The sequence below is a fragment of the Giraffa tippelskirchi genome, chromosome 5, assembly GCF_054371585.1.
Source record: "Giraffa tippelskirchi isolate mGirTip1 chromosome 5, T2T-mGirTip1v1.2.pri, whole genome shotgun sequence".
NCBI classification, from domain to species: domain Eukaryota; kingdom Metazoa; phylum Chordata; class Mammalia; order Artiodactyla; family Giraffidae; genus Giraffa; species Giraffa tippelskirchi.
In genome coordinates this window covers 149,449,602-149,476,550 of record NC_137279.1, presented here as the reverse complement: position 1 = coordinate 149,476,550, position 26,949 = coordinate 149,449,602, and the positions used below count along the sequence as shown (strand labels likewise).

Here is a 26,949-nt window from a genome sequence, read left to right as displayed (position 1 = left end):
GTGATTGTTTGCAGAATAGAAATTACAAAGGGAGAAATAATGAGCCAGAGGGAAAATAAGCTGTTTATTTGTGCATGTTTTTGGTTTTGAAAAGGGAAAGAGATTTGGTAGATATGGTTTTCCCAGAATGACAATGACACCCATACTTCAAAATAGCTTAATGCCTCAAGTGTAAATCTTTTTCACAGTTATTTTATCTACCACATTGTTCCCTTTTATTTGGATGATGAGTATAAATGGACAGATTTGGAAAAGAGAGCTTAAATCATTCATTTGGAGTGGCCCTTGTTTTATACAAATGTTACAGCTGTTACAAACTATGGGCTTTCAGTCAAATCGCATTTTGTTTGGAAAACAAGGTGTTTTTATTGAAATAGTATCTGAATGCCTTGAAGTGGAATATATACTCCTTGTTTTATACCCAGCAATCTCATGAAATTGTATTCTCTGCCTAACTTCTATAGGCATTTCCATTTTCAGATGTTTAGTCTGTAAAACCAGCAAGGTATCATCATCAGTCTCTGTTGCTTACCGTGATGCATTTTAGGAGGTAAAAGTTCTTAATAATTGATAATAAAATCTTTCCAGAAAATTTCTTCTTCAGTCTAGATGTAGTTCAGCTTGTTAGACCTTTGGGGAATCAGTAACAGAGGGAAAGGCTACAAAGTAGATCCTTTTAAAATTGTAGCATCTAACATTTTCATCTTGTGTTGCTTTGGAGTATCTGAAAGATGTGAGTGTGGTACAGTGGAAGCAACAGAAAATGAAGAAGGGAATAGCAGAAATATGTTTACTATTTCTTCCCTTTTCCCTCAAATTAGTAGAATTTTCAAATGAGTCAAGTACATATTTTAATTGATAAACTGACTTTATATTCACCTATTGGAAACAGTACAACATATTTTACATCAGATTATGAAATATGGATGTTTTACTAAAAGACAGGAAGAGCTTGTTCCAGTCTTTAAAGTAAATACATATTCAAAGGATCTTAAGGCATACCATTTATTCATATTCATATCTATTGAAATACTGTACATCCACATACTTCAATAAATAGTTAAAAACCTGACCTCTTTTTAAATCATTTCTGAATTTCAAAAAACAATTTTTATTGAAAAGATTAAATAGATAGCTTTTGGCTGTGTCACAAAGCTAAGCACAATGGATAAATTAACAGTTATTCAGTAAATTTGATCAATATAGATAATTGGCTTTGATAAATTTCTCAGAGTTTTCTGAGTTCACACACTGGGGTATTTATATATATTGTCCTGAATTATCTGGTAATTTTCTCAGTTCTCCAGTCTACTTTCTAGATATAGCTTAAATGTTATGATGAAGCATTAATTCTTCAGCCAAGTTTGAACTCCCCAACAGTGGCTTTAAGTTTGATGTTCTCTCTCTCGTCTCAAATCTTGTAGTGTCCCCGCCATAACACAATACTGTAGTTTGGGCAGTACTTTTCATTATACAATTGCTGCATAATAGTAACTCAATGGTGTAACAGGACTTATGTTTCAAATGGGATCATTGTAAATAAAACAGAATTACACCAGTTGCAGTTAAAAGAATGCAAGTGAATTAAGTCGACTACCCGAACATTCTGGTTCTTCCCTCCCTCCCATCCTCTCCTTTCTCCTTCCCTCCTTCCTTCTCTTCCTTTCTTGCTTTTTTTCTTTTCCCTTTACCTCCTTCCCCTTTCAGTCTTTTTTCTTTCGTTCTACTCTACTTTCTCAACTGCTCTTTTTCTTTTTGCTTTCTTTGAAAAAAATTCAGGGGCAACAAAAAGAGTCCCACAAACCGAACCTGTAGAAATACAATGCTGAAATGAATAGCTAGAAAAATTGTTATAGATCAAAAGATAAATCAGTTTCATAAAACTGCTATTTTGAAATTGCAACAATCTTGTACAATCAGGACTGATAAAATGGAGTAATCAGACATTTCAAGTGTCCATAAATGTAAAATCATCTACTTGAACATTATATGCAATACATTCACACAAAAAAGCAAATACTGTAGCCTTATTTGAACAATATCGAACTCATAAATACTCATGATTTCACTCTGTCCAGGGGCCTAACAACTAGGAATGCTGCTTGATACAGAAAAACATAGTGAATACCTCCTCTATTTAAAAATGTCACTCAAGAAAATCTCTTCTAACATAAAGGCAAATACATATAGCTACTCAGCTATGACTGTACTTCTGTCACATTCTATGGGAAAAACACCAGACTCCACAAATTCGGAATCATGACAACACTTTGAACTAATTATTTGGTTCATCCATAGTTTATACCTCAATTTACCTCACATTTACCCTACAAACCTTACAAAGAGGAGGTATTTTAACTCTAGGAAAGCGATCACTGTATAATATGCATTCTTGATCTGTTTCTTTCTCCCAAACAATGGTACTGATGGTTAACACTTTTGTGGTAGCACCACTATTTCTAGTAAGTAGATTATTATGGAGTGTGCCACTTTAAAGCTGCAATACACACACAAAATATTTTGTAGTTTACTCACCAATTCCACAAAAAGATTTTGAAAAGCAAATCAATAATAATCAAAGTTAAAATGTCATATGTGGTTTTTGTAAAAACCTTTCTTAGTGATTCAGTCAAAATAACATAGTAAATTATTACAGTAAATTTAATAGCTTTATGTCATATCATTGCCATTTTGTGGAAATATTGTATATTTATGCCTCCTCATTTAGGATTCACATTTCTAATTAAAATAGATTTATTGTGTACTTTAGGACAAAATTTTACTTACATTTTACTTATCTACATTAGATATCTTAAGTGTATACAACCTCCATGAAATATCTTGTTTCTAACTATATTAGCAGGTGTTATAACTTGCAAAAGGGAACTATTTGCAGAAATGTCTCTAGAGATAGTAAAATTGGTAACTTTATCAAACTTGCAAATGGCTTTCAAGGCTATGGTCTGTCTTTAGTAAAGAGTAAAACCATCAACTATTCTTGTAATATAATACTTGTAGAGTAACAGCATTTTCCTTCAAAAATGTAGTTTTTATTCTTTGTGATAGAAATAATTTAATATCCATGATAATTTAGCAATTAATTTATTTTAAGATATTCTTCATCACTGATGGCTCGTCATCATTTGAACACATCTTACATATATCATGTAAGAAATAAAGCATGATTTTTTTTTTTCATTTTAGCTTTGCTTGTTTACGCTGACATGGCTATAGAGAAAGATTTAACCACAGAATTAGTTATTTCAGGGATTGATCTGCTACATACTAGGATGGAATATTTGTTATAATATATTCTGGAGCATTTTTGTACAACATGTATGCCAAACTATCAACTGAGTAATGTTTTCAGCTGGAAAATATGCAAAATGCTCCTGTCCACAGGAACACTATATCTAGCATACGAACTTATTTGCCACAGAACCAAATTAGTTTTGAGTGCTTACCCATCTCATTTAATGTTAGGTAATTGGACTTTGTGTCCTTTCTGACAAACCACCTTAAAAATTTTGGCCTTTAATAGTGAAAGGAAAAGATGCTGTATTGCCAGACAATTTTGGGTGGACTGTGCTATCATTTTGAAGGGAATTATTTCCCAAAGTGGATCTAACATTTAGCTACAACTAAAGAAACCATATGGTGGATTCACCTGTACTATATTAGTTAAACTGTTTTCATCACAAAGCTGAGCTATCGTGGGGCAAAATTCTCAAAACCCTATTGGTAATGAGGGAAGAGATTTTTACAATTTGATAGCTCCTTTTTTCTTTAGAGACAGGATATAGTTAGTATTAACTTTATCATTGTGGTTTATTTTTGCTTTCAAGTTGTAGAATTTGGAGAAAACATTTTATTAGTTGGAGATGAAGAGAAAATTATTTTATGAAGGCACACCCATGCTGAACTTACAGGAAAGAGAAGCAGAGCTGCACAGCCAGTTATATTACAAGGATCATTCCTGAAACCTGAATATCATGCGAGCAGAAAAATCTAGATATGTTATATTTTGAAGAAATGATCTGAAGGCAATATTATTTGCTTTTTTATCAAAAAAGAAAAAATGCATCTTTGTAAATGTGGGTTGACTCTTATTGAAACAGGGAAATGAATGCTTGTATTGCAGCCTTAAAGAATCACATATTCACTGCAATATTCGTTTTTTTTGTAAACTACAGCCTGCAACCTAGCAGACCATGACTGAATGCTTTTGAAAAGTTGTAGATTACAAACATGAAATCACAATTAATATCCTCTAAAAGTAATTTCAGAGCTTTCACGTCTTAAAAAAAGGACAATGTGTACTGCTTCACAAGGTAATGTAGCTAATCAAAAAAAGAGTAGAATTAAAGTATTTACATAATGAGCAATTCTACAGAAGGCGATCATCCCCATGTAAGCACTGCTGATTATATCCCACGCTGCTTTTAACAAACTGTACCAGATTGGATCCAGCCATCAGCACTTTCAGAGAATCCTTAAAAGCTTTTTATGGGTCTTTATATTTATTGTAGAATGGCATTCTTCAGGTAGAATAAGCTGGTGAAAGAGGACAGTGTCAACACAAGGTACCAGCAGGAGAAAAGAACGTCAGCGCTCCCGGTAATTCCATACTGGGCTGTACTTGGAGCTGGAAAGAAATGGAGAAGAATAAATCAAAATCTAATTTGTGTCTTTCAAGATCTTAACAATAATCAAAAGGCAGCCGGGTGTTCTGGAGAAAAAACTAGCACTGGAGTCAGACAGATTTTAGATTCACATCTGCTTCTGCTGTATGACAATGTGTGGCCTATTTGACTAACATCTCTGATCTTCAGTTTTCTCAAGAACAAAATAGAAATAATATAATCCACCTGGCAGGACTGCAGTGAGAATTTGAGATGAAGCGCATGTAGCACATTGCATTAGACTGGACATAAGTACTCAGCAAATGTCAGCTAACATTATTTCTCTTATATGCATTGTAACTATTTCTAATAGTGGACAACATTCATTTGTGTATTTATTTTAAATTTATTTTTATTGAGATATAGTTGAACTATAACAGTGTGTAAGTCTAAGGTGTACAACAGTGTGGATTTGATACACTTGTATATTGCAATGTGATCACCACCATAGCAGTAGCTGACACTTCCATCATGTCACATAATTATCATTTTTCGGACTTCTCTGGTGGTCTAGTGGTTGAGAATCCACCTTACAGTGCAGGAAACATGGATTTGATCCCTGGGCCAGGAAGATCCCATATGCCACAGGGCAGCTAAGCCCATGTGCCACAGCTACTGACTCTGTGCTCTGGAGCCCTTGAGCCGCAACTACTGATGCCCATGCGCCCTAGACCCTGTGCTCCACAGCAAGAGAAGCCACTGCAATGAGAAGCCCACTCATTGCAACAAGAAAGTAGCCCCTGTTCACCACAACTAGAGGAAGCCTATGCATAGCAACTAAGACCCAGTGAAGCCAAAAATAAATAAGTAAACAAAATCTTTTTAAAGTACTATCATAAAAATAAAGAATATTATTATTAAAAAAATGATCATTTTTGTGGTGGGAACAATTAAGATCTAGTCTCTTAGCAACTTTGAAGGTTATAGCACAGTATTATTTTCTACAGTCACTATGTTGTTCATTAGATCTACAGAACTTATTTGTCTACTCATTGTAAGTTTATATCCTTATACAACAATCTCTGCAATTTCCCCAGCTCCCAGACTCTGGTAACACTAGTCTACTCTCTGCTTTTACAAGTTTTGCTTGCTTTATTGGATTCCACATCTAAGTGATATATATATGATTTGGTTTAGTCACTAAGTCATGTCTAACTCTTGCGAGCCCATGGACTGTACCCTCCAGGCTTCTCTGTTCCTAGGCTTTTCCAGGCAAGAATACTGGAGTGGATTGCCATTTCCTTTTCCAGGGTATTTTCCCAACCCAGAGATCGAACCTGGGTCTCCTGCACTGCAGGCAGATTCTTTACTGACTGAGATACCAGGGAAGCCCTATATATATGTGTGTGTATATATATATATATACAAACACACACACAGATATTTGTGGGTCTTATTTTATTGGCCAGATACTATACTAAATGCTGAAAAAACAAAGAGATTTTCTCTTCCAAGATCTTTTTTTTCTTTTTGGGGTGAGGAAAGATATCAATTATAATACAATCTTAGGAATATTAGAACTGCATGGGCAAACTGCAGTGACACAGAAAATTGTGTTTTTAAAATTGCCTGGGCAAGGGTAAGATGATTTAACAGATAGTTTTACCAAAGGGGACCATCATCTGACTAGAGAAAACAATATATTCAAAGGCATGAGGAAAGGCAAGATCACGGCATGTATTCTAGGCTCTAAAAGTAGATTAGTGTTGCTGGACTGTGAAGTTTGAGGCCTGGAGTGGAGAGAATTGAAACGGAACTCTAGGCAGATAGAATGAACTCGACTGTATTGAAAAAAATGTTTAGCTTTTTATACTGAAGGAGAGTTTGAAGAATTTGGAGCTGTTGAATTGTATGACTATATTTATACATTGGAAAGATCACAATCAGATACATAGAGAGAAACTCCTGTGGGTACTTGGCTAACAGTCATGTTGAATTTTTACTGAGAGATTCACCTAGTGATTCACCAAACTTGGGATACTGTGGAAGTCTACTTAATGGATTCCACTTTGTTTCACAAGAGGACAGTTGCCTCTTTGAATGTGAATTATGTTGTGTTCCAGAAACTGAATGTCGCAAGCATGTTCAGCTATGCTTGAGACTGATTCTCATTTACCATAAGAATAATAATAGTAATAATAAAAACAACTCCACCAACATATTTTTAACTACCTCTTCTTAATGAAACCTGGATTTCAAGTACTGTTTTCTAGTAGGAAATGAATAATGTAATGAAAGAATATTGTTTCACCCCCAAATTCATAATTCAAATCTGGAAGCTCCTTTAGTCACACTGAGTTTGAATTGCCAGCAGCTAGTTTTTAATGGAACTTTCACCAATGCCTATATTTTCATGTTACAAGAAGAATAAATTGTGTTGTTTATAACTCTAAGAAATTAAAGGAGATAGAAGATGCCTTGACCCCTGCCAGTGGGGAGTTTTCTTAAAAATACAATTATTGATTCCATGTGAGTGACATTCAAGGGCTAAAACTACTACACTTTAGTAAACATGTAGCAAAATAAACTATTTGATGTTTCTATTTGCATCACAAATGCGTTTTAAACAATGAGAAGATGATGAAGAAAATAAGTCTATTGTTGAACAGATAGCTTTTCAAGTTTTGATATGTAAGAAGTCTAATTTAAAACCATGAAACTACTTAAATTATTTTCTCTTATTCAGGACTTAGAATGATGTTTTATTTTTTAAAACATAAATAAATATTTAATTGGCCTGTTACCTTCTCAGTGACATCTATTTCATAGTTGTTGTTGCTGTTTTTTAGGAATCTTGAGTGCAATAAAACCAGTATAATAGTAAAGGACTAATAATTAGCAAAGCACATAAAATGATATCATAAATAAGAAACAGATCTTAAAAGCCAAGCACACAAAGCAAAGATAATATTTTTATTATCATGACAAACTAAATAGTACATTAACTGAGTCGAGTAAAAAGTACTCCGAAAACTCCTTATTCATCCTTTAAAATGCATTTTGGGGCAATCTTTCCTGAATCCCCTCTCCTTTTTCATCAAGCTGAACAGATTACCCTATTGTGTCATGAGGTCACAATACATATTCCTTTAATAAAACTATCATATTGCATTACAAATACTTGTGTACATATCTGTTTCTTTCACCAGATTAAAAACTCTCCTAGGGCATGTTTTGTTTACCTTACTATTTCCAGATACAAAGTCTGGTAAGTTCTGGTACACAATGGGTACTCAAGAAATACCTATTGAATGAACAATTCAATTAAATAAATAAATAGATAGGTTAGCGCCTTCCCTGATAGCTCAGTTGGTAAAAAATCTGCTTGCAATGGAGGAGACCCCGGTTCAATTCCTGGGTTGGGAAGATCCACTAGAGAAGGGGTGCTACCCACTTTAGTATTCTTGGGCTTCCCTTGTGGCTCAGCTGGTAAAGAATCCACCTGCAATGTGGGAGACCTGGGTTCGATCCCTGGCTTGGGAAGATCCCCTGGAGAAGGTAAAGGCTAACCTCTCCAGTATTCTGGCCTGGAGAATTCCATGGGTCACAAAGAGTCCAACACAATTGAGTGATTTTTTCACTTTCACTTTCTAAAGGAATATATGTCTCTCCTACAAAATAAAATCATTTTTTGTGAAGCAAGCAAGCCACTTGTCTATAAGCTAGAGAATTTACTATACATTTTCATTTAAATATTTATTGAATATTTATTGAACTAGGTACTAAGCAAATATTTATTGAACTAGGTACTAAGGACTGTACTAAGTACTGGAAACACAACATGTAATAATGTGGGTAAGGTGGCACAGTGGTAAAATATCTGCCTGCCAATGCAGGAAACAGGAGATGCAGATTTGATCCCTGAGTCAGGAAGATCCCCTGGAGTAGTAAATGACAACCCATTCCAGTATTCTAGCCTGGAGAATCCCATGGACAGAAGAGCCTAGGGTGCTCCAATCCATGAGATCATGGAGAATTGGACATGACTGATTACTCATGTACACATACATATGATTCTTTTATTACTCAATTTCATATATCTTCAGATATACTCTTTTTTATCTTATACCTTGCATGTGTGTGTGCTCAGTCAATTCCGTTTGACTCTTTGTGACCCCATGGACTATAGCCCACCAGGCTCCTCTGTCCATGGGGTTCTCTAGGCAGAAAAAAGCTGGCTTACAACTCAACATTCAAAAAACAAAGATCATGGCATCTAGTCCCATTACTACATGGCAAATAGATGGGAAAACAATGGACACAGTGACAGACTTTATTTTCTTTGGCTTCAAAATCACTGCAGACAGTGACTACAGCCATGAAATTAAAAGACACTTGCTCCTTGGAAGAAAAGCTATGACAAATTAGACAGCATTTTAAAAAGCAGAGACATCACTTTGCTAGCAAAGGTCCATAAAGTCAAAGCTACCGGTTTTCCAGTAGTCCTGTACGGATGTGAGAGTTGAACCATAAAGAAGGCTGAGTGCCAAAGAAATGATTCTTTCGAACTGTGGTGTTGGAGAAGACTCTTGAGAGTCCCTTGGACTGCAAGGAGATCCAACCAGGCAAACCTTAAGGAAATCAACCCTGAATATTCACTGGAAGGACTGATGCTGAAGCTGAAGCTCTAATACTTTGGCCACCCAATGCAAAGAGCCCCTCATTGGAAAAGACCCTGATGCTGGGAAAGATTGAAGGCAGGAAGAGAAGGGAATGACAGAGGACAAGATGGTTGGATGGCATCACTGACTCAATGGATGTGAGTTCAGCAAGCTCCAGGAGACAGTAAAGAACAGGCAAGCCTGGCGAGCTGCAGTCCATGGGGTTGCAAAGAGTTGGACAGGATTGAGCAACTGAACAACAACAAGGGAGACAGATCATGAGGTAGATATTGGGGAAAATCATGTATCAAACAAACTTTGTAGCATCATCCTCTTGGATCAAAAGACAGAATATAGATGAACCTGGGCTCCCAGATATGGTCTTGAATTTGGAGACATCCATCTTTGCCTCTGTGATGGTCAGATCTGTTGTATGTTCCCTGCCGTGTTTTTAGTTGCCTTTGAGTATCATACTGCTACCCATCCTAAGTAACATTAGGAGGGAAATGGCATGTGATCACAGGTGTAGCTGGACTATAGTGAGAGTTTGTTTTCCTTCTGAGTGATATGAGAATCTACAGCACAGTTACATGCAGAGGGACTGGGTGACATTTTAAAATATACCCTTGACTGTTCTGTGGACAGTAGATTGTACCAGCATAAGCAAGAGTAGGAGCCTACGTCAGTCCCAGACCTTCAGGGATTTCCATTGCCTGTTGAGGAAAGCCAAAGTTGTGTAGCTCAGTATTCAGGGATGTCTAATATCTGGTTCTAGTCAACTTATCCAGACTCATATACACTCTTAGCTTCAGGCACATGAGATATTTTTCTAAACAATCTTCCTTGTCATTTGCACATACTATATCTTTAAGCCTAAAAGGCCTTACTTCCTCTTCTCCTTAGCTACTTATCAAAGTCCTATTCTTCTGTAAAAATGTAAACTAAAACTTCTCGCATAAAGCCCACCTAATCTAATAACAATTTTTAATGTCCTACCTGATTTCATAAATACTTCCTTTTTTACTTATGTGTGTGCTCAGTCACTTCAGTTGTGTCTGACTCTTTGCAACCCTTTGGACTATAGCCCACCAGGCTCCTCCATCCATGGGATTCTCCAAGCAAGAATACTGGAGTGGGTTGCCATTCCCTTCTACAGGGGATCTTCCCGACCCAGGGATCGAACTCACTTCTCTTATGTCTGCTACATTGGCAGATGTGTTCTTTACCTCTAGCACCACCTGGGAAGCCCTTTATGACAAGAGGCAATGTTCCATAATTTCATTAGAAATTCTCTTCAGTAGAAGAGAAAGATACACATATCTTTCTACATATATATAATTTATTTTTATGATAAAGATATGTGTATCTTTCTCTTCTATTGGACTATAAGCATGATGAAATTACGGAACATTCCTCCTTGTCGTGTGTGCATTTTTATCTTATACCAAATGTGTTTAAAAGGTGTATATTGAATTGAACATGGGGAAATATTCTTAAAAATATGATTTGTCTAGTACAACTTTGATAAAATACCCTATTTCAATAGTTGTTGCTATGATGTCTTACTTTTAAGGCAAAGTGTAGAAGGAAGAAACTCTTCTGTTTTTCTCCTATACCTGTTTAATTGTCTTTGATTTCAAGGAGAAGAATAAGTAAAGAAGATATTTAAATCAAGAAAGAAAAGAGAAAGACAAGGGAAGGAAAAGGAAGAAGAAAAAAGGGTGAAGTTTTAAAATAAAGAGAGAGAATGAAAATACACAGCCCTTGAACAATGTATTAGATGTTTTCAAGTTTGCCATTTTATTTAAAGCAAGAAGGGAAAGAAGGAATGAAATAGGGTATATCAAGGATGCTACTTTGGTGTCGCTTAATAATCAAAATTTAAAACAAACAATAGAAAAGTCTTCCCACTTTCTTAGTAAAGTTAAAGACATTCTAGTTTTAAAATATAATGTGCATAATACATGGACTGTAGATCCAGAGGACTTTGGTTCAAAGTCTAGCTCCACCTCTTTCTAACTAGAGTAACCTGGGCATGTTTCTTAGCTGTGCTTAGTTTAGCATCCTCATTAGCAAATAAGGATTGGTATTGATAGCATCTCAAAAGTGATTAAATGTGTTGATACACTTAAAACAACCCTACAACATCTAACACAGGATAAACACTCCCTCAAGTATTATCTAAACACTATTAATTTGCTGATTCATTTAGCAAGTTGAGCATGTGCTATGTGTGAGGCATTCTCTGAATCAATGAATAAAACAGAAGTGGCTCCTGTCCTCATAGAGCTTTCTCTTAAGCTTGAGTTGTTTTCCATGGAATAAAGCTGTCTTACTTCATTCCTCACCTATACTTGGTTAAATAAATGTTTCTCTGGTCTTACAAAGCTGTCCTCCATTTTATATTACAAAATATTTATTTTTTTTTATTATCTTGACTTCTCTCAAAGGACTTGAATGCCAATTGTTGCAAGATAATTGGCCGTTTCTTCTCTTTGCAGGCTCCTTGAAGGCAGAGAGTATGACCTTCTTCCATTTCTTCTTTTCCTCGAGAGTAACAGTGTGGCACATGTCCTTGGGAGTGCTTTCATGGCTCCTCTAATGCCAAACTTGGTTTCAGAAGGGCTTTGAGACCTGAACCAGAGTGTGTAGGCTATGTGGAGGGTCAGGCCTGTGGGATTTCTCCCAGTTGCCAACAGGAAGATCCAATCTGGGCTTTAAAACATATCTTATATCTTGTCTAATTATGATTATCACTTCCAATTACTTACAGCTGCTGCATATTATTTTCAGTCTTGGCAGTTTTCCCTTGTATTGCTCCAGTTTTTTATTTTTAGGCGAAAGCAAATGTAACTGTGAAATATTTAGTTTGGTATAATACCAATTACTTGCCTAGGCAATTTCCTTAAATTATTGAAGCTTTAACTAAACTAACTTTGAGTCATATTTTTAAGATTCTTGCAATCTTAGGTAGAGTTATTTAGCTACGTTAATTTTGCTTCCATAAGAAAATCTGGCTTCAACTTGCATTTTACTGAAACCTTATACCTTAATGGAAAGTGAATGATTTACACCTAAATTAGATTTTAAATAAAAGAGAGTGATTCAAAAGAGTGTATATTAGTTTACTGAGAAATTATGCAACATTGATTCAGTCTAAAAGTAGTGCAACTCCATTTCATACTGCGGGAGTAGTTTGCTTGAAAGATAGTTTAATCCTTTCTTTAGCAATATCCACACCTTAACACCATCAGCAGGTGTCAGGGATAACACATCAGAAGCTCAGATCATACCCAAATTTTTTACACCATTTAACTCTGCTTAAATACTGGGTGGTGATTTCGGGATGAGAGGAGCACTGAGATATGCTTTACAACCGGATGTACAACTTTTGATTACAGTGTCTGGATGAATCAGACAAGTCTCAGCATCCGAGCCGTCATCTAATTATTCCTTTCTGAGCTATTTGTCTCTTAGGCCCATACCCTAAGAGAGGATGTATTGCTTTAAAGACACAGAACAAACCATGTCTTATCAGGAACCATGCCTTATCTCACACCTATGGCACAGCTATTTCTGGGTTGGGGAGGGCTTTGTGTCATTACAGCATGTTCCCAGACTGGGACCCTCCAAAATTTTCTTCCTCCCTTAGGCTTGGACTTGAGTAATGCTTGAAAAGCATAGCTGTCATGCAGTAGGGCTACCAACGTAGAGATTTTCAGATGTTTTTACTCAACATATCTTTTTTGTGCTATACACTGTTTCCTGAAATACAGAGAAATAAACATAGCATAATCCACTTTTCAAGCAGCTCTCAGTCCTGCAGAGTAAGCCTTAATTTGTGAGTTCTTACCACAGCTAGGACTTCCCCAGCGGCTCAGACAGTGAAGAATCCATCTGCAATGCAGGAGACCCAGTTCCATCCCTGGGTCTGGAAGATCCCCTGGCAAAGGAGAATGGCTACCCACTCCAGTATTCTTGCCTGGAGAATTCCATGGATGGAGGAGCCTGGTGGGCTATAGTGCATGAGGTTGTAAGGAGTCAGACATGACTGAGTAACAATTTCATCTTCACTTCACTGTAGCTATAGCTCCACTCATACTTAGAGGAGAGAAACACTTGGATAACTGACTTTGAATTCCTCTCAGTCAGCCTTTTTTATTTTCTTTAGAAGGAATCAGGCTAACAAGAGCACATTGGTGCACTTTTTTCAAATAAGGGACCTAAGGTTATAGAAAATCTATATTTACATACATATCCTAATTGAGCTTCCCTAGTAGGAACTGAACTTCCCTTGTAGCTCAGTTGGTGAAGAATCTGCCAGCAATGCCGGAGACCTGGGTTTGATTCCTGAGCTAGGTAGATCTCCTGCAGAAGAAAATGGCAACCCACTCCAGTATTCTTGCCTGGAGAATCCCATGGACAGAGGAGCCTGGTGGGCTACAGTCCAAGGGATCCCAAGAGTTGGATGTGACTTAGCAACTAAACCACCACCTAACATTTAAAATTTTTTACTTTTTCACTTGGTTAAAAACCAAATACCTACATTCAGGAAATTCTGACATTTTTACAAACCAAGCTTTCACAAGCATAAAAATATAAAATAATTATTTTCACAAAAAGTATCTCCATTTTGTGCTGTAAACAATGAGCAGAATGGCTAGAGAAACCATCCGATTCCTTTCTTTTTTCTGACCGTGGAATTTCCCTGCCAGCTTTTTCTTAGCAACTACTAAGCTATTTCTCTGGCAATCCACTGTTCTTGAATCCGTTTTTGCTTGCTAAACAGCGATTTTTACCAGAGTTCACAGCATACAATCCTGTTTACTCAGCATCAACCTACATTAGTAATTTTAAATATATGTTTGTCTCTGTATTACCTATATTCAGAAATCTGCCTATTTGTAGATAAATTCTTTTTTCTGCAAATAGACAGATGAAACTCTCCATTTGAGTGAAAGAGAGTAAGTAACCACCCAAATAGAAATAAATTCTGTCCCCGTTTTTCTGTCCTACATAGTCATTGAAAAAATATCTCAGCATGTATTGTTCATTATTATCTTCTAACTATGTTAGATATTTTTGTTTATTTTTAGCAAATCATCAGTGATGTACCTGAATCTAAAGTAGCTCCGTTTTAAAGTCTGTTGCCAATAGAGGTAGTTCTGTATAACCTGAAATGGTTCTTTGAACTTGGGCAAAGTCCAGTTATTCATTCCACATTGGTTTACAAATGAGTTTCTTTATTGTCGTTACATATTCTCTGTGTGTGTGTGTGTATATGTGTTTTAAAATCTGGTTTTGTTCTGTAAAATACATATGTAAACATAAAATACAAGCTGCCTTGACTCTAGAGTTTAGTTTGGCCCTTTAAAGCATCATCTAGCTGCAGAAAGAAGGTTTTACAGTAATAAAAATAGAAACCCATCTGTGTTCTTAAGGTCACTAATAGTCACTACCATCAGCTATATCATCAGTGTGACATTGCTAGTGTGGTAAAAAATGGGTGAAATTGCAAACTGGTAAACATTTTCACAAACTGAAGGAGTTTGTAAGACCAAATATGTGTGGCTATGTGGGTGTGAAATTATTTAAGCTTTTATGTGTTTAAACTTGAAGATTTAATGATCAAAGTATCTTGTTTATTAAATTTTTTCATCTTTTGTGTTAGGAAGCTTATCCTAAACTGCTTCTTTTCTATTATTCTGTAACATGTTTCTTAGATTACTTTTTCCATTTTTTGGAATCTTCCATGTACCTTCCACTTTTTCTTAGCTGTTCAGATGCAATAAAGACCAGTGATTATCTGCCCCTGTAGTTCTGATTTACTTAAATTGTTCCACTTGTTATGCTCCAAATTGACTTTCAGTTATTCTCAATGATTCTCTAATCATTGCCATTATATTTTGGCTACTTTAAAAACCTTAATAAAATCCAAATGCCTTATTATGGAACTCAAAATCCTCTGTAAACTTTCCCAAAGCTACCTTTCCAGTCCTATTGCTGGCTGCCCTCTGACATGGCAGGCACACTAGGTAGGAAGGTCCTTTATTCTTAGGATGTTGCCCAGGCCTTTGCTTCATTTGCAGATTTGTTCACACTCTGCCTTCATCTGGAATGGGCTTTTGCACCTCTACATGTTGAAATAGTACCTATCTTCCATTATGCATCTCAAATGCATTTGGCTTACAAAGTTAGAATCTGTTGGAACTCTAGGGAATACTGGGGTCCATTTAGTGCAAACCTTCACTTCCATAGATGAAGAGATTAGGCTGGTAGAGATTGAATGATGTGCTTAAGTTAGAGGCAAAAATAAGACTAGAATTCAAATATGCTGAATCTCTATGCTTTCATTCCCTTGTAGTATTATTGAATTGTTGAATTACTACCTAACTCTAGCTGGAATTCATCTGCCAGTTCCTCTTTTCTCTCATAGCCATTTGTTTTTACTTATACTTTATCACCCTTGTGTTCATCTCCTTAAACAGAGACAAAGTTTCTTAAAAACAGTGGTAATATTTAATTTACTTTTTATTACTCCCTGGATTTGATTAAGTGATTGGCACTGTCAAAATATTTATTACAGAGAAATGTAGATAAATAATTTTAATTTCTGCAGCTTAATAAGGTTTTACTATAAAGCTCAAGAGCACTATAGGGAAGGTGACATCATCAAGCAATAATGCAGGATTTGGAAACATTGACTACCATCATAAAGCAAGGTTGGTTCTAGTTTAGAGAAATGAAGAATCATGTATTCTTTGATGTCTTTGAAGACATCACACCATAAACATACACAGTTAAATACACACAGACACACAGACACACACATACACTCCAAGAGAACTGTTAAAGAATCCCTCTTGTCATGACTTTTACTTGAATTTCTTAGTAAAGAAATGGAGAACATATTTGTAACCATCAAGCTCATGAACTAGCTTAGCACCTCTGTGCCTCAGTTTTCTCCAGCCGTACAGAGGGGATAAAAGTATCTTCCCTATAGTGTTGCCAACTAGGTAAAGTACTTAACTAGTGGCAAATTTAATTGTTCATTAAAAGGTAGCTTTTGAGATGTATTAGTATTTGTACAAGACATACCAATGTAAGCCCCTACTTTGGCCCAAGAAGAATTACCCCATTTTTGGAATGAGGTCATGTGTGCCTCAAAGTCCTGTACATTTGAAACAATAACAATCACACCAACAATACACTCCTTCTATAGCACCTCTAAGGGTATAGATCAGAGAATTCACTCAATATGCAGACAATGCTTGAGTACCTATAAAATACTTATTGAGTACCCTCAATGACTCAATGGACATGAGTTTGAGTAAGCGCCAGGAGTTGGTGATGGACAGGGAAGCCTGGCGTGCTGCAGTCCATGAGGTCACAAAGAGCTGGACACGACTGAGCAACTGAACTGACTGAACTGAGCACTTACTATGCCCAATGTATCGTTCTGTGTGCTGGGTCACAGTCCTCATATATAATTCTTCACAGTCTGCTAAGTAGATCATAATACTTTAAACTAACTGTACCCTTGAACCTCCTGGACTGCAATCCATCTACTTGGCATCACCTTCTTCCACTTCCTCGCAGTTTTCCAGCCTCTGTATGACACACCTTCCCTTCTCTTTAAGAAGCCAGTTCCAGGGTTACCTCTATGATAATGTACTTGACCATTTAACCATTACTTGCTTCCTCTCTTGAGAGCTCTAACATTCAAACTCCTCTATCCTGACCTTGCTCACAGATTTGCCTCATCATCTAGGCTGGGTTCCTAAAGGACAAGGATCATGTTTTGTTCATCTTTCTTTACTTCTGTTTTTTTCCTTTGACAGTGGCGAAACAGTGACCTCACCTAATAAAGACATAATAAATAACTGTTCTTTTTATCTCCACATGACATAAATTTGCACAGTATATTTGTTTCACTCACCTTTTGTGTCTTGCCCTACATCTTCTCATTACCTTTTACTTTAGCAGGTGATATGCAGATGATCCCACCTAATGGCAGAAGGCCAAGAACTAAAAAGCCCCTTACTGAAGGTGAGAGAGGTGAATGAAATAGCTGGCTTAAAAGTCAACATTCATTTTACTCTTTCCATACATCTCCCCCCGCTTCTGTGTCCATCAGTTTGTTCTCTATGTCTGCTTATCCACTGCTGCCCTGAAATTAAATTCATCCATACCATCTTTTTAGATTCCATGTATATGCATCAGTATAACATATTTATATTTCTGATTTCACTCTGTATAATAGGCTCTAGGTTCTTGTTGATGTATGACAGAAAACCACAAAATTCTGTAAAGCAATTATCCTTCAAATAAAAAAAAATGAAAAGAGTCAACATTCAAAAAACTAAGATCATGGCATCTGGTCCCATAACTTCATGGCAAATAGATAGGGAAAAAATGGAAACAGTGGCAGATTTTATCTTCTTAGGCTCCAAAATCGCTGAAGATGGTGACTGCAGCCATGAAATTAAAAGACACTTGCTCTTTAGAAGAAAAGCTATGATAAACCTAGACAGTGTATTAAAAAGCAGAGACATCACTTTGCCAACAAATGTCTGTATAGTTAAAGCTATGGTTTTTCCAGCAGTCGTGTATTGATGTGAGAGTGGGACCATAAGAAAGGCTAAGAACTGAAGAACAGATGCTTTTGAACTGTGGTGCTGGAGAAGACTCTTGAAAGTCTTTTGAACAGCAAGGAGATCAAACCAGTCAATATTAAAGGAAATCAGTCCTGAATATTCATTGGAAGGACTGATGCTGAAGCTGAAGCTCCGATACTTTGGTCACCTGATGCAACGAGCTGATTCATTGGAAAATACCCTGATGCTGGGAACGATTGATGGCAGGAGGAAGAGGTGGCAACAGAGGATGAGATGTTTGGATGGCAGCACTGACTCAATGGCCATGAGATTGAGCAAACTCCGGGAGACAGTGAAAGACAGGGAAGCCTAGTGTGCTGCAGTCCTTGGGGTCGCAAAGAGTCGAATACGACTTAGTGACTGAACAACAGTCCTGGCATAATCACTTAAAGTCATCTGCTCATTTTGCCAGTCCCCAGACAAAGATAACACTCTTCTGTGAAGAAGAGAAGAGTAACTTCTGTACAACTTATTTATACTGTACTTCATATCCCCCCATAGTGCATGATGCTTTGTACATGGTAGATATGCAATAAATTAATTTTGGACAAATAAGTTGATTGAAAGTAAACAATTATCCTATCTCTTTGCTTCCACTTTTCTTAGCTCATGGTAGTTCAGCTGCACCACTTTTATGAGGTTGGCAATAATTATATTATTAGGCACATGTCCTGAATAATGAAAACGTAGTCTTAAAATCTTAATTACATCTGTTTTTTTTTCACATAGATTTTATCCTAAGAATATTATACCCACTGTTTTTACACTACCATCATTTTGGTTTCTGCTACACTGGCAAAATGCCTAATGAAAGTTCTGTCTCCCATTGTATTTCTTAAGTATTTTAAAGCACTCATGGTATTTATATTTTTATTATGACTTCAACTATAAAATATTCCTCTACCTACAACATCAAAATGCTCTTTTCTCGAGTCTCCAGCTTGTCTTACATTTTCTGCCTAAGGTGATCAAAATTCTAAAATGGAAAAATGGGATGTATACAATTGCTGTGGAAGGAAATTAAGAACAGACTCACAAAAATCACATGCTAGGGAATTCTACTCCAATGGACAGTTCACCAAAGGGTGAAAAGAAAAAAAGAAGAATGCATTTGCATAGTTATTCAGCAATGAACATATACTGCACTGAGTTCATACTGATTTTAAAGAATGATTAGTAATTTTCTTTCTAAAAATAAAGAAAATATGCTGATCATAAATTTTCTGTACACTAATCAAGATTTTTTTTTAAGAGTGGGAATTTTTTCCAACTATTATATCAGAACACCTCACCTCTGCCTCACTTTTTTGATATTGCAAATTTAGCCACTTACTGTTTGAAAAGATATTTGACTGAAACTGAAATAAGGCTTCCTAGAACTGTACTGATAAGTTTTGAGGCTATTAGCTGATAAGTTTATATCCACAGTTCCTTTGACCACAAAGAACTAATTGAAATTACTTCTTAAGACAAAGCCTTTACTTAAGAGATTCTTCAAATTTAGGAGTATTTTCAATTGTCCTTGAAAAGGTCAGTTTTCATTCCAATCCCAAAGAAAGGCAATGCCAAAGAATGCTCAAACTACCGCACAATTGCACTCATCTCACACGCTAGTAAAATAATGCTTAAAATTCTCCAAGCCAGGCTTCAGCAATATGTGAACTGTGAACTTCCAGATGTCCAAGCTGGTTTTAGAAAAGGCAGAGGAACCAGAGATTAAATTGCCAACATCCAATGGATCATTGAAAAAGCAAGAGAGTTCCAGAAAAACATCTATTTCTGCTTTATTGACTATGCCAAAGCATTTGGCTGTGTAGATCACAATAAACTCTGGAAAATTCTGAAAGAGATGGGCATACCAGACCATCTGACCTGCCTCTTGAGAAACCTGTATGCAGGTCAGGAAGCAACAGTTAGAACTGGACATGGAACAACAGACTGGTTCCAAATAGGAAAAGGAGTACGTCAAGGCTGTATATTGTCACCCTGCTTATTTAACTAATATGCAGAGTATATCATGAGAAATGCTGGGCTGGAAGAAGCACAAGCTGGAATCAAGATTGTGAGAGAAATATTAATAACCTCAGATATGCAGATGACACCACCCTTATGGCAGAAAGTCAAGAAGAACTAAAGAGCTTCTTGATGAAAGTGAAAGAGGAGAGTGAAAAAGTGGCTTAAAGCTCAACATTCATAAAACTAAGATCATGGCATCCAGTCCCATCATTTCATGGCAGATAGATGGGAAAACAGTGGAAACAGCGGCTGACTTTATTTTTCTGGGCTCCAAAATCACTGCAGATGGTTACTGCAGCCATGAAATTAAAATACGCTTACTCCTTGGAAGGAAAGTTATGACCAACCTAGATAGCATATTAAAAAGCAGAGACATTACTTTGCCGACAAAAGTCTGTCTAGTCAAGGCTATGTTTTTTCCAGTAGTCATGTATGGATGTGAAAGTTGGACTATAAAGAAACCTGAGTGCCAAAGAATAGATGCTTTTGAACTTTGGTGTTGCAGAAGACTCTTGAGAGTCCCTTGGACTGCAAGGAGACCCAACCAGTCCATCCTAAAGGAAATCAGTCCTGGATGTTCATTGGAAGGACTGATGTTGAAGCTGAAACTCCAATACTTTGGCCACCCGATGTGAAGTGCTGACTCATTGGAAAAGACCCTGATGCTGGGAAAGATTGAGGGCAGGAGGAGAAGGGGACAACAGAAGATGATATGGTTGGATGGCATCATCGACTTGATGGACATGGTTTTGGTGGACTCCGGGAGTTGGTGATGGACAGGGAGGCCTGGCATGCTGCGATTCATGGGGTCGCAAAGATTCGGACACAACTGAGTGACTGAACTGAGCTGAAATATATACACTTAAACCTCAAACTGGAAAATTAATCTTAGATATGTCAGAAAATGAATAATCTAGGAATAACTGACTTTTAGAACAGTAATCGTATTTATTCCACAAATGCTTACTTAGCACCTCCTCTGTGATAGACATTGTACTCAGTTGTTGAGTATACAAAGATGAACAAGATTTAATCCTAGGGTCTGAGGAATTTAAAGTCAAGTAGAAACAAAATATTCTACTCTAAATGAAAAAGGATGATTTTCACCAAATCAGCTGTTTTTAGAATCCCAGAGTTAAAAGATGGAGAAGGCAATGGCACCCCACTCCAGTACTCTTGCCTGGAAAATCCCATGGATGGAGGAGCCTGGTAGGCTGCAGTCCATGGGGTCGCTAAGAGTCAGACACGACTGAGCGACTTCACTTTCACTTTTCACTTTCATGCATTGGAGAAGGAAATGGCAACCCACTCCGGTGTTCTTGCCTGGAGAATCCCAGGAACGGTGGAGCCTGGTGGGCTGCCGTCTATGGGGTCGCACAGAGTCGGACACAACTGACGCGACTCAGCAGCAGCAGAGTTAAAAGAACTTAGGGACTCTATTAGCTTTTGTCAAAGTATAATCAAATCAGAAAATCTAGTTACAGAAAGACATTTTAGGAACTGGAAGAATCTGAGGCCTAGAGAGGAAAGAGCTACACAGAGAATTAATCCAAGTCTCTAGATACTGAGTTTTGTGTCCTTTCCAGAACATTGCACTGTCCACATTTATTTATTTAGTATCTTGTTTCAGGCTTTTGTAACTCTCACTTGATTATTAATATTGAATGTATCAAATACAACCTTTAAAATGTTTCTAAATAAAATATAACATAATTTTAAAGTCTAGTAAATTATACAACAGTTACACATCACTTTAGTCATGTCAACCGATAAGATACAGAATGAGTTTGTTCTACACATGTGTTAACAGTGATACAATTATTTTGAAATATCAAGTGTTTGATATAATTTCCAAGATCTGTAGTCAACATTTGCTTTATTTGCATCTCTCATTATGTGCTCAACTTAGACTTCTTCTTTTCATCCATCAAGCGTGTGAAGCTCATAGTATTTCTTTTCTGCTTTTTCCTTTTGTCTTGAATTAACATATTTTATTGGCAAAAACAAATCGTTTGGCCAAATCTAACTTCAAAGTGGGTGACGAGAAGTGCAGTCTTTCCAAGCTCTCAGAAGAAAGATAATCAAAATATTTGATTATCAAAATATTCAAAATATTTGATAATCAAAATATTTCCTAATAATTACAGCAGTGCACCCTTATGGTCAACAAATATTTGGTTCATTCTTCTTATCCCATGCTAAATATTCCAACTCTTCCTATAAACTGTTATTAGTCAAAAGTGATAAATTTCTCATGCATCCTTCTTTTTTACCCCAGTTTTACTGAGAAATAATTGTTATATACCATTGTATACATTTAAGATATACAGCATGATGGTTTGATTTACATATATTGTAAAATGATTATCACTATATGTTTCAGCAAACATCCATCTTCTCATACAGATACAATAAAAAGCAAAGAATAAAAGAATCATGGGGGAAAAAAAAACCTTTTCCTTATAATGAGAATTCTTAGGATTGACTCTCAACCACTTTCATATATATCATACAGCAGAATTAGCTACAGTCATCTTGTTGTACATTATACCCTAGCGATTATTTATCTTATAAGTGACTACCCTTTTCCAATTCCTCTTTTCCTCACCCTCTGCCTCTGGTAACCAGAAGAGTAAGGTCTCTTTTTCTATGAATTTAGTTTTATTCTTTCTTTCTTTTTTTTTTTTTTTTTTAAGATTTCACATATAAGTGAGATCATAGTGTTCACATTCCTCTGACTTATTTCACTTAGGATAATGCCTCCAAGGTCCATCCATGTTGTCACAAATGATAAGATTTACTCATTTTTACAGTTTAAATGGTATTTTATATGTATGAATATACATCACAACATCTTTATTTGAACACTTAGATTGTCCCCATGTCTTGGCTGTTGTAAATGATGCTGCGGTGAACATGGGGATGTAGATATCTTTTTGAGTTAGTGTTCTCATTACTTTGGATTTATTCCCAGAAGCGGAAGTGCTGGGTCATATGGTCATCCTATTTTTAATTTTTGAGGATCTTCCATAGTGACTGTTACCAATTTACAGTCCCACTAACAGTGTACAAGGATTTCCTTTTCTCCACATCCATGCTAGCATCTGTTATCTTTTTGATGATGGTCCACCAGGTATAATGTGATATACCAGTGTGGTTCAAATTTACATTTCTCTGATGACTAGTGACATTGAGCATTTTTCATGTAGTTCTTGGCGTTTCAAATATCTTCTTTGGAGAAACGTCTTTTCAGGTCCTTTTTAAAGTGGATTATTTATGAGGTATGCACCACTATTACCATATGGAAGAATCTAACTCTTATTATATATTTACCATTGCCAGTGAGATTTACACTTTTTGTGTTTTTATAATATTAATTAATGTTCTTTTATTTCCACTCAAAGAACTCCCTTTAGCATTTCTAGTGAAATAGGTCTAGTGGTAATAAACTCTTTCAGGTTTTGCTTGTTCAGAAAAGTCTTTATCCCTCCTTCATTTATGAAGGACAGCTTCACTGGGTACAGATTTTTTTGGCTGACCGTAATTGTCTTTCAATATTTTGAATATGTCATCCCAGTCTCTCCTGGTCTGAAAGTTTCTAAGATCTGCCAATAATATTATCCCATAATATTTTATGTAATTTCTTTTCCCTTGTATATAATTTCTCTCTTTCCTCTTGCTTCTCTTAAAAGTCTTTACATTGCCTTTGAATTCTGAAAATTTAATTATACTTCAGTTCAGTTCAGTTCAGTTCAGTCGCTCAGTCGTGTCCGACTCTTTGCGACCCCATGAATTGCAGCACGCCAGGCCTCTCTGTCCATCACCAGCACCCAGAGTCTACCCAAACCCATGACCATCGAGTCGGTGATGCCATCGAACCATCTCATCCTCTGTCGTCCCCTCCTCCTCCTGCCCCCAATCCTACCTAGCATTAGGGTCTTTTCCAATGAGTCAACCCTTCGCATGAGGTGCCCAAAGTATTGGAGTTTCAGCTTCAACATCAGACCTTCCAATGAACACCCAGGATTGATCTCTTTTAGGATGGATTGATTGGATCTCCTTGCAGTCCAAGGGACTCTCAAGAGTCTTCTCCAACACCACAGTTCAAAAGCATCAATTCTGCGGCACTCAGCTTTCTTCACCGTCCAACTCTCACATCCATACATGACCACTGGAAAAACCATAGCCTTGACTCGACGGACCTTTGTTGGCAAAGTAATGTCTCTGCTTTTAAATATGCTATCTAGATTGGCCATAACCTTCCTTCCAAGGAGTAAGCGTCTTTTAATTTCATGGCTGCAGTCACCATCAGCAGTGATTCTGGAGCCCCAAAAAATAAAGTCTGACACCGTTTCCACTGTTTCCCCACCTATTTCCCATGAAGTGATGGGACCAGATGCCATGGTCTTAGTTTTCTGAATGTTGAGCCTTAAGCCAACTTTTTCACTCTCCTCTTTCACCTTCATCAAGAGGCTCTTTAGTTCTTCATCACTTTCTGCCATAAGGGTGGTGTCACCTGCATATCTGAGGTTATTGATATTTCTCCTGGCAGTCTTGATTCCAGCTTGTGTTTCTTCCAGCCCAGTGTTTCTCATGATGTACTCTGCATATAAGTTAAATAAGCAGGGTGACAATATACAGCCTTGACGTACTCCTTTTCCTATTTGGAACCAGTCTGTTGTTCCATGTCCAGTTCTAACTGTTGCTTCCTGACCTGCATACAGGTTTCTCAAGAGACAGGTCAGATGGTCTGGTATTCCCATCTCTTTCAGAATTTTCCACAGTTTATTGTGATCCACACAGTCAAAGGCTTTGGCATAGTCAATAAAGCAGAAATAGATGTTTTTCTGGAACTCTCTTGCTTTTTCGATGATCCAGCAGATATTGGCAATTTGATCTCTGGTTCCTCTGCCTTTTCTAAAACCAGCTTGAACATCTGGAAGTTCACCGTTCACGTATTGCTGAAGCCTGGCTTGGAGAATTTTGAGCATTACTTTACTAGCATGTGAGATGAGTGCACTTAGGGCAGCTCAATTTGGGTTCAACATATTAATATTTGGGATACTTTAGGCTTCATGGATCTGGGTCCATTTTTCTTTCCAGGTTTGGGAAGTTTTCAGCCATCATTGCTTTAAGTATACATTCCTGTCCCTTTCTCTTTCTCTTCTCTTTCTGGATTTCCCATAATGTGAATTTTGTTTCTTTTCACTGTGTCTCATAATTCCTGTAGGCTTCCTTCACTATTTTTTTCATTCTTTTTCTTCTTTTTGCTCCTTTGACTAATTAATTTCCAATGTCCTATCCCCTAGGCTGCTGATTCTTTCATCTGCATGGTTGGGTCTACATTTTTTACTCTATATTGAATTCTTCAGCTCAGCTATTTCATCTTTCAACTCTAAGATATCTGTTTTTATGTTTGTTTTGATATTTCCTTGTCAAACTTATTTTGTTCATGCATTGTTTTTCTAATTTTGTTCTGCTTTCTGTCTGTGTTTTCTTACAGTTCACTTAACTCCCTTAAGAGGATTATTCTGAATCGCAAATTATTTGGAGCTTTATTAGTTGCCTTTAGTGTTGTCATATTTAACTGGATTTTTCATGATTCTTGATTTCTTACATTAGTATCTATGCATTTGAGTAATGGAGTTACTCTTCACACTTTACAGACTTGTTTCGGCAGAGACAGTTTTTTACCAATCAGCTGTTTTGGGTTTCTAGATGTGTCTGCTGGTAATGTCTTTGAACAGGTGGGTTCTACTTTTCAGGTTTATTTTGGGTGAGACAACACTTTGAACTTTGAGGATGGGGCTTGTGGAGTGTACCACTGGTTGGGAACGTATGGATAGGATTGCTGGCTTGGTCCCCTACCCAAGAGATGCTGCAGGATGAGGTATGAGGTTGCCTGACTAGATGGTCAGAACTGGCTACTATGTTTAGTAATAGATGGGCTATGAATTAGCTCTTCTGACCTGGCTAGTACAACTTATGGTTTGGGGGGCCTGAATCAGGACTGAGTGCGCACTGAATTCCCTGGGCAAGTGAGACCACCTGTTTTGCTCTGCATGCAGGGGAGTCATGGGTTGTGCTATCTGTTCAAGTGTCACTGTACATAGGATTCTATGTATAGTGAGTGGACTCTGTAGCTTTGGATTCTGTGTGGACTCTGTGTGCCCTGGTTAGCTTCTCTAGTTAGGCAGGTTGAAAGCTGTCTTCAGTGATGAGCAGGTTATAAGTTATATTTCCTGCCAAGCTCAGCAGGAAAAGCAGTTCTAAAACCAGTAAGCTCTTTGTTGTCTTAACTCGAGCTGAGCTGGCCCCCACCCCCAAGTTTCCTGGCTGGTCAGGGCCACTGGCTTTGCTCTGCAAACTGCTGGCTCTTCCTGCCGTTTTCTTGTCCTGAACACTGCCAGGCTACACAGCTTTCAGGTGTTTTCGCCAGCCCTTCTGGTCAGACATAGCCAAAGACACAGTGGGTGTGGCTATGTCTAGGTTATGTCTTGATTCATCAGATTCTCAAAGAGACACATAAAATCAGAAAATTATTCAGAACATCTTTGCATAAAATGCAGGGTTTTGGTTTGTTTCTTCAAATGAAAGACCAGCTTCAGTTTCTTATTTGTGCATGGAGTCAGGACTAGGAAACTTGAAAAACTGAAAAGGAGTTAAAGTAACAGTAGATTATTAGAGAGTAAAACTTAATTTAAAAACAGTTAATGTGTTAATTTGATTTTATTGCAATAACGTTTCTCCACCTTCCTAGTATACCAATAGTTAAGAGTAATTGCTAAAGAAATCAGAAAGACACATTTTAAAAATGCCTGTCCTCTAATATACACTTTCCATTTCACACTAAATATAATTATGATCACAATTAATCAGAAAATTTAGCATCATTCTAATGGTCAAAATGAATTTCTAAAATTCCCTGTAAGTTTATGTGTAGGACTTAAATAAAGCAACCATAAAGTCATTTCCTTTCATGTGTGTATTTAG

At 36.9% G+C, this 26,949-nt stretch overlaps 1 protein-coding gene across 1 annotated transcript in view; it reads right to left on the bottom strand.

Moving 5' to 3' along the window:
* Positions 1-3,089: 3,089 nt before the first annotated feature.
* Positions 3,090-26,949, bottom strand: part of NEGR1 (neuronal growth regulator 1) — a 960,822-nt gene continuing 936,962 nt past the window's right edge. The window contains exon 7 of the mRNA XM_081490654.1: positions 3,090-4,645. Coding sequence (XP_081346780.1) covers positions 4,521-4,645 — 125 coding nt within the window. The 3' untranslated portion in view covers positions 3,090-4,520. The remainder of the gene's footprint in view (positions 4,646-26,949) is intronic.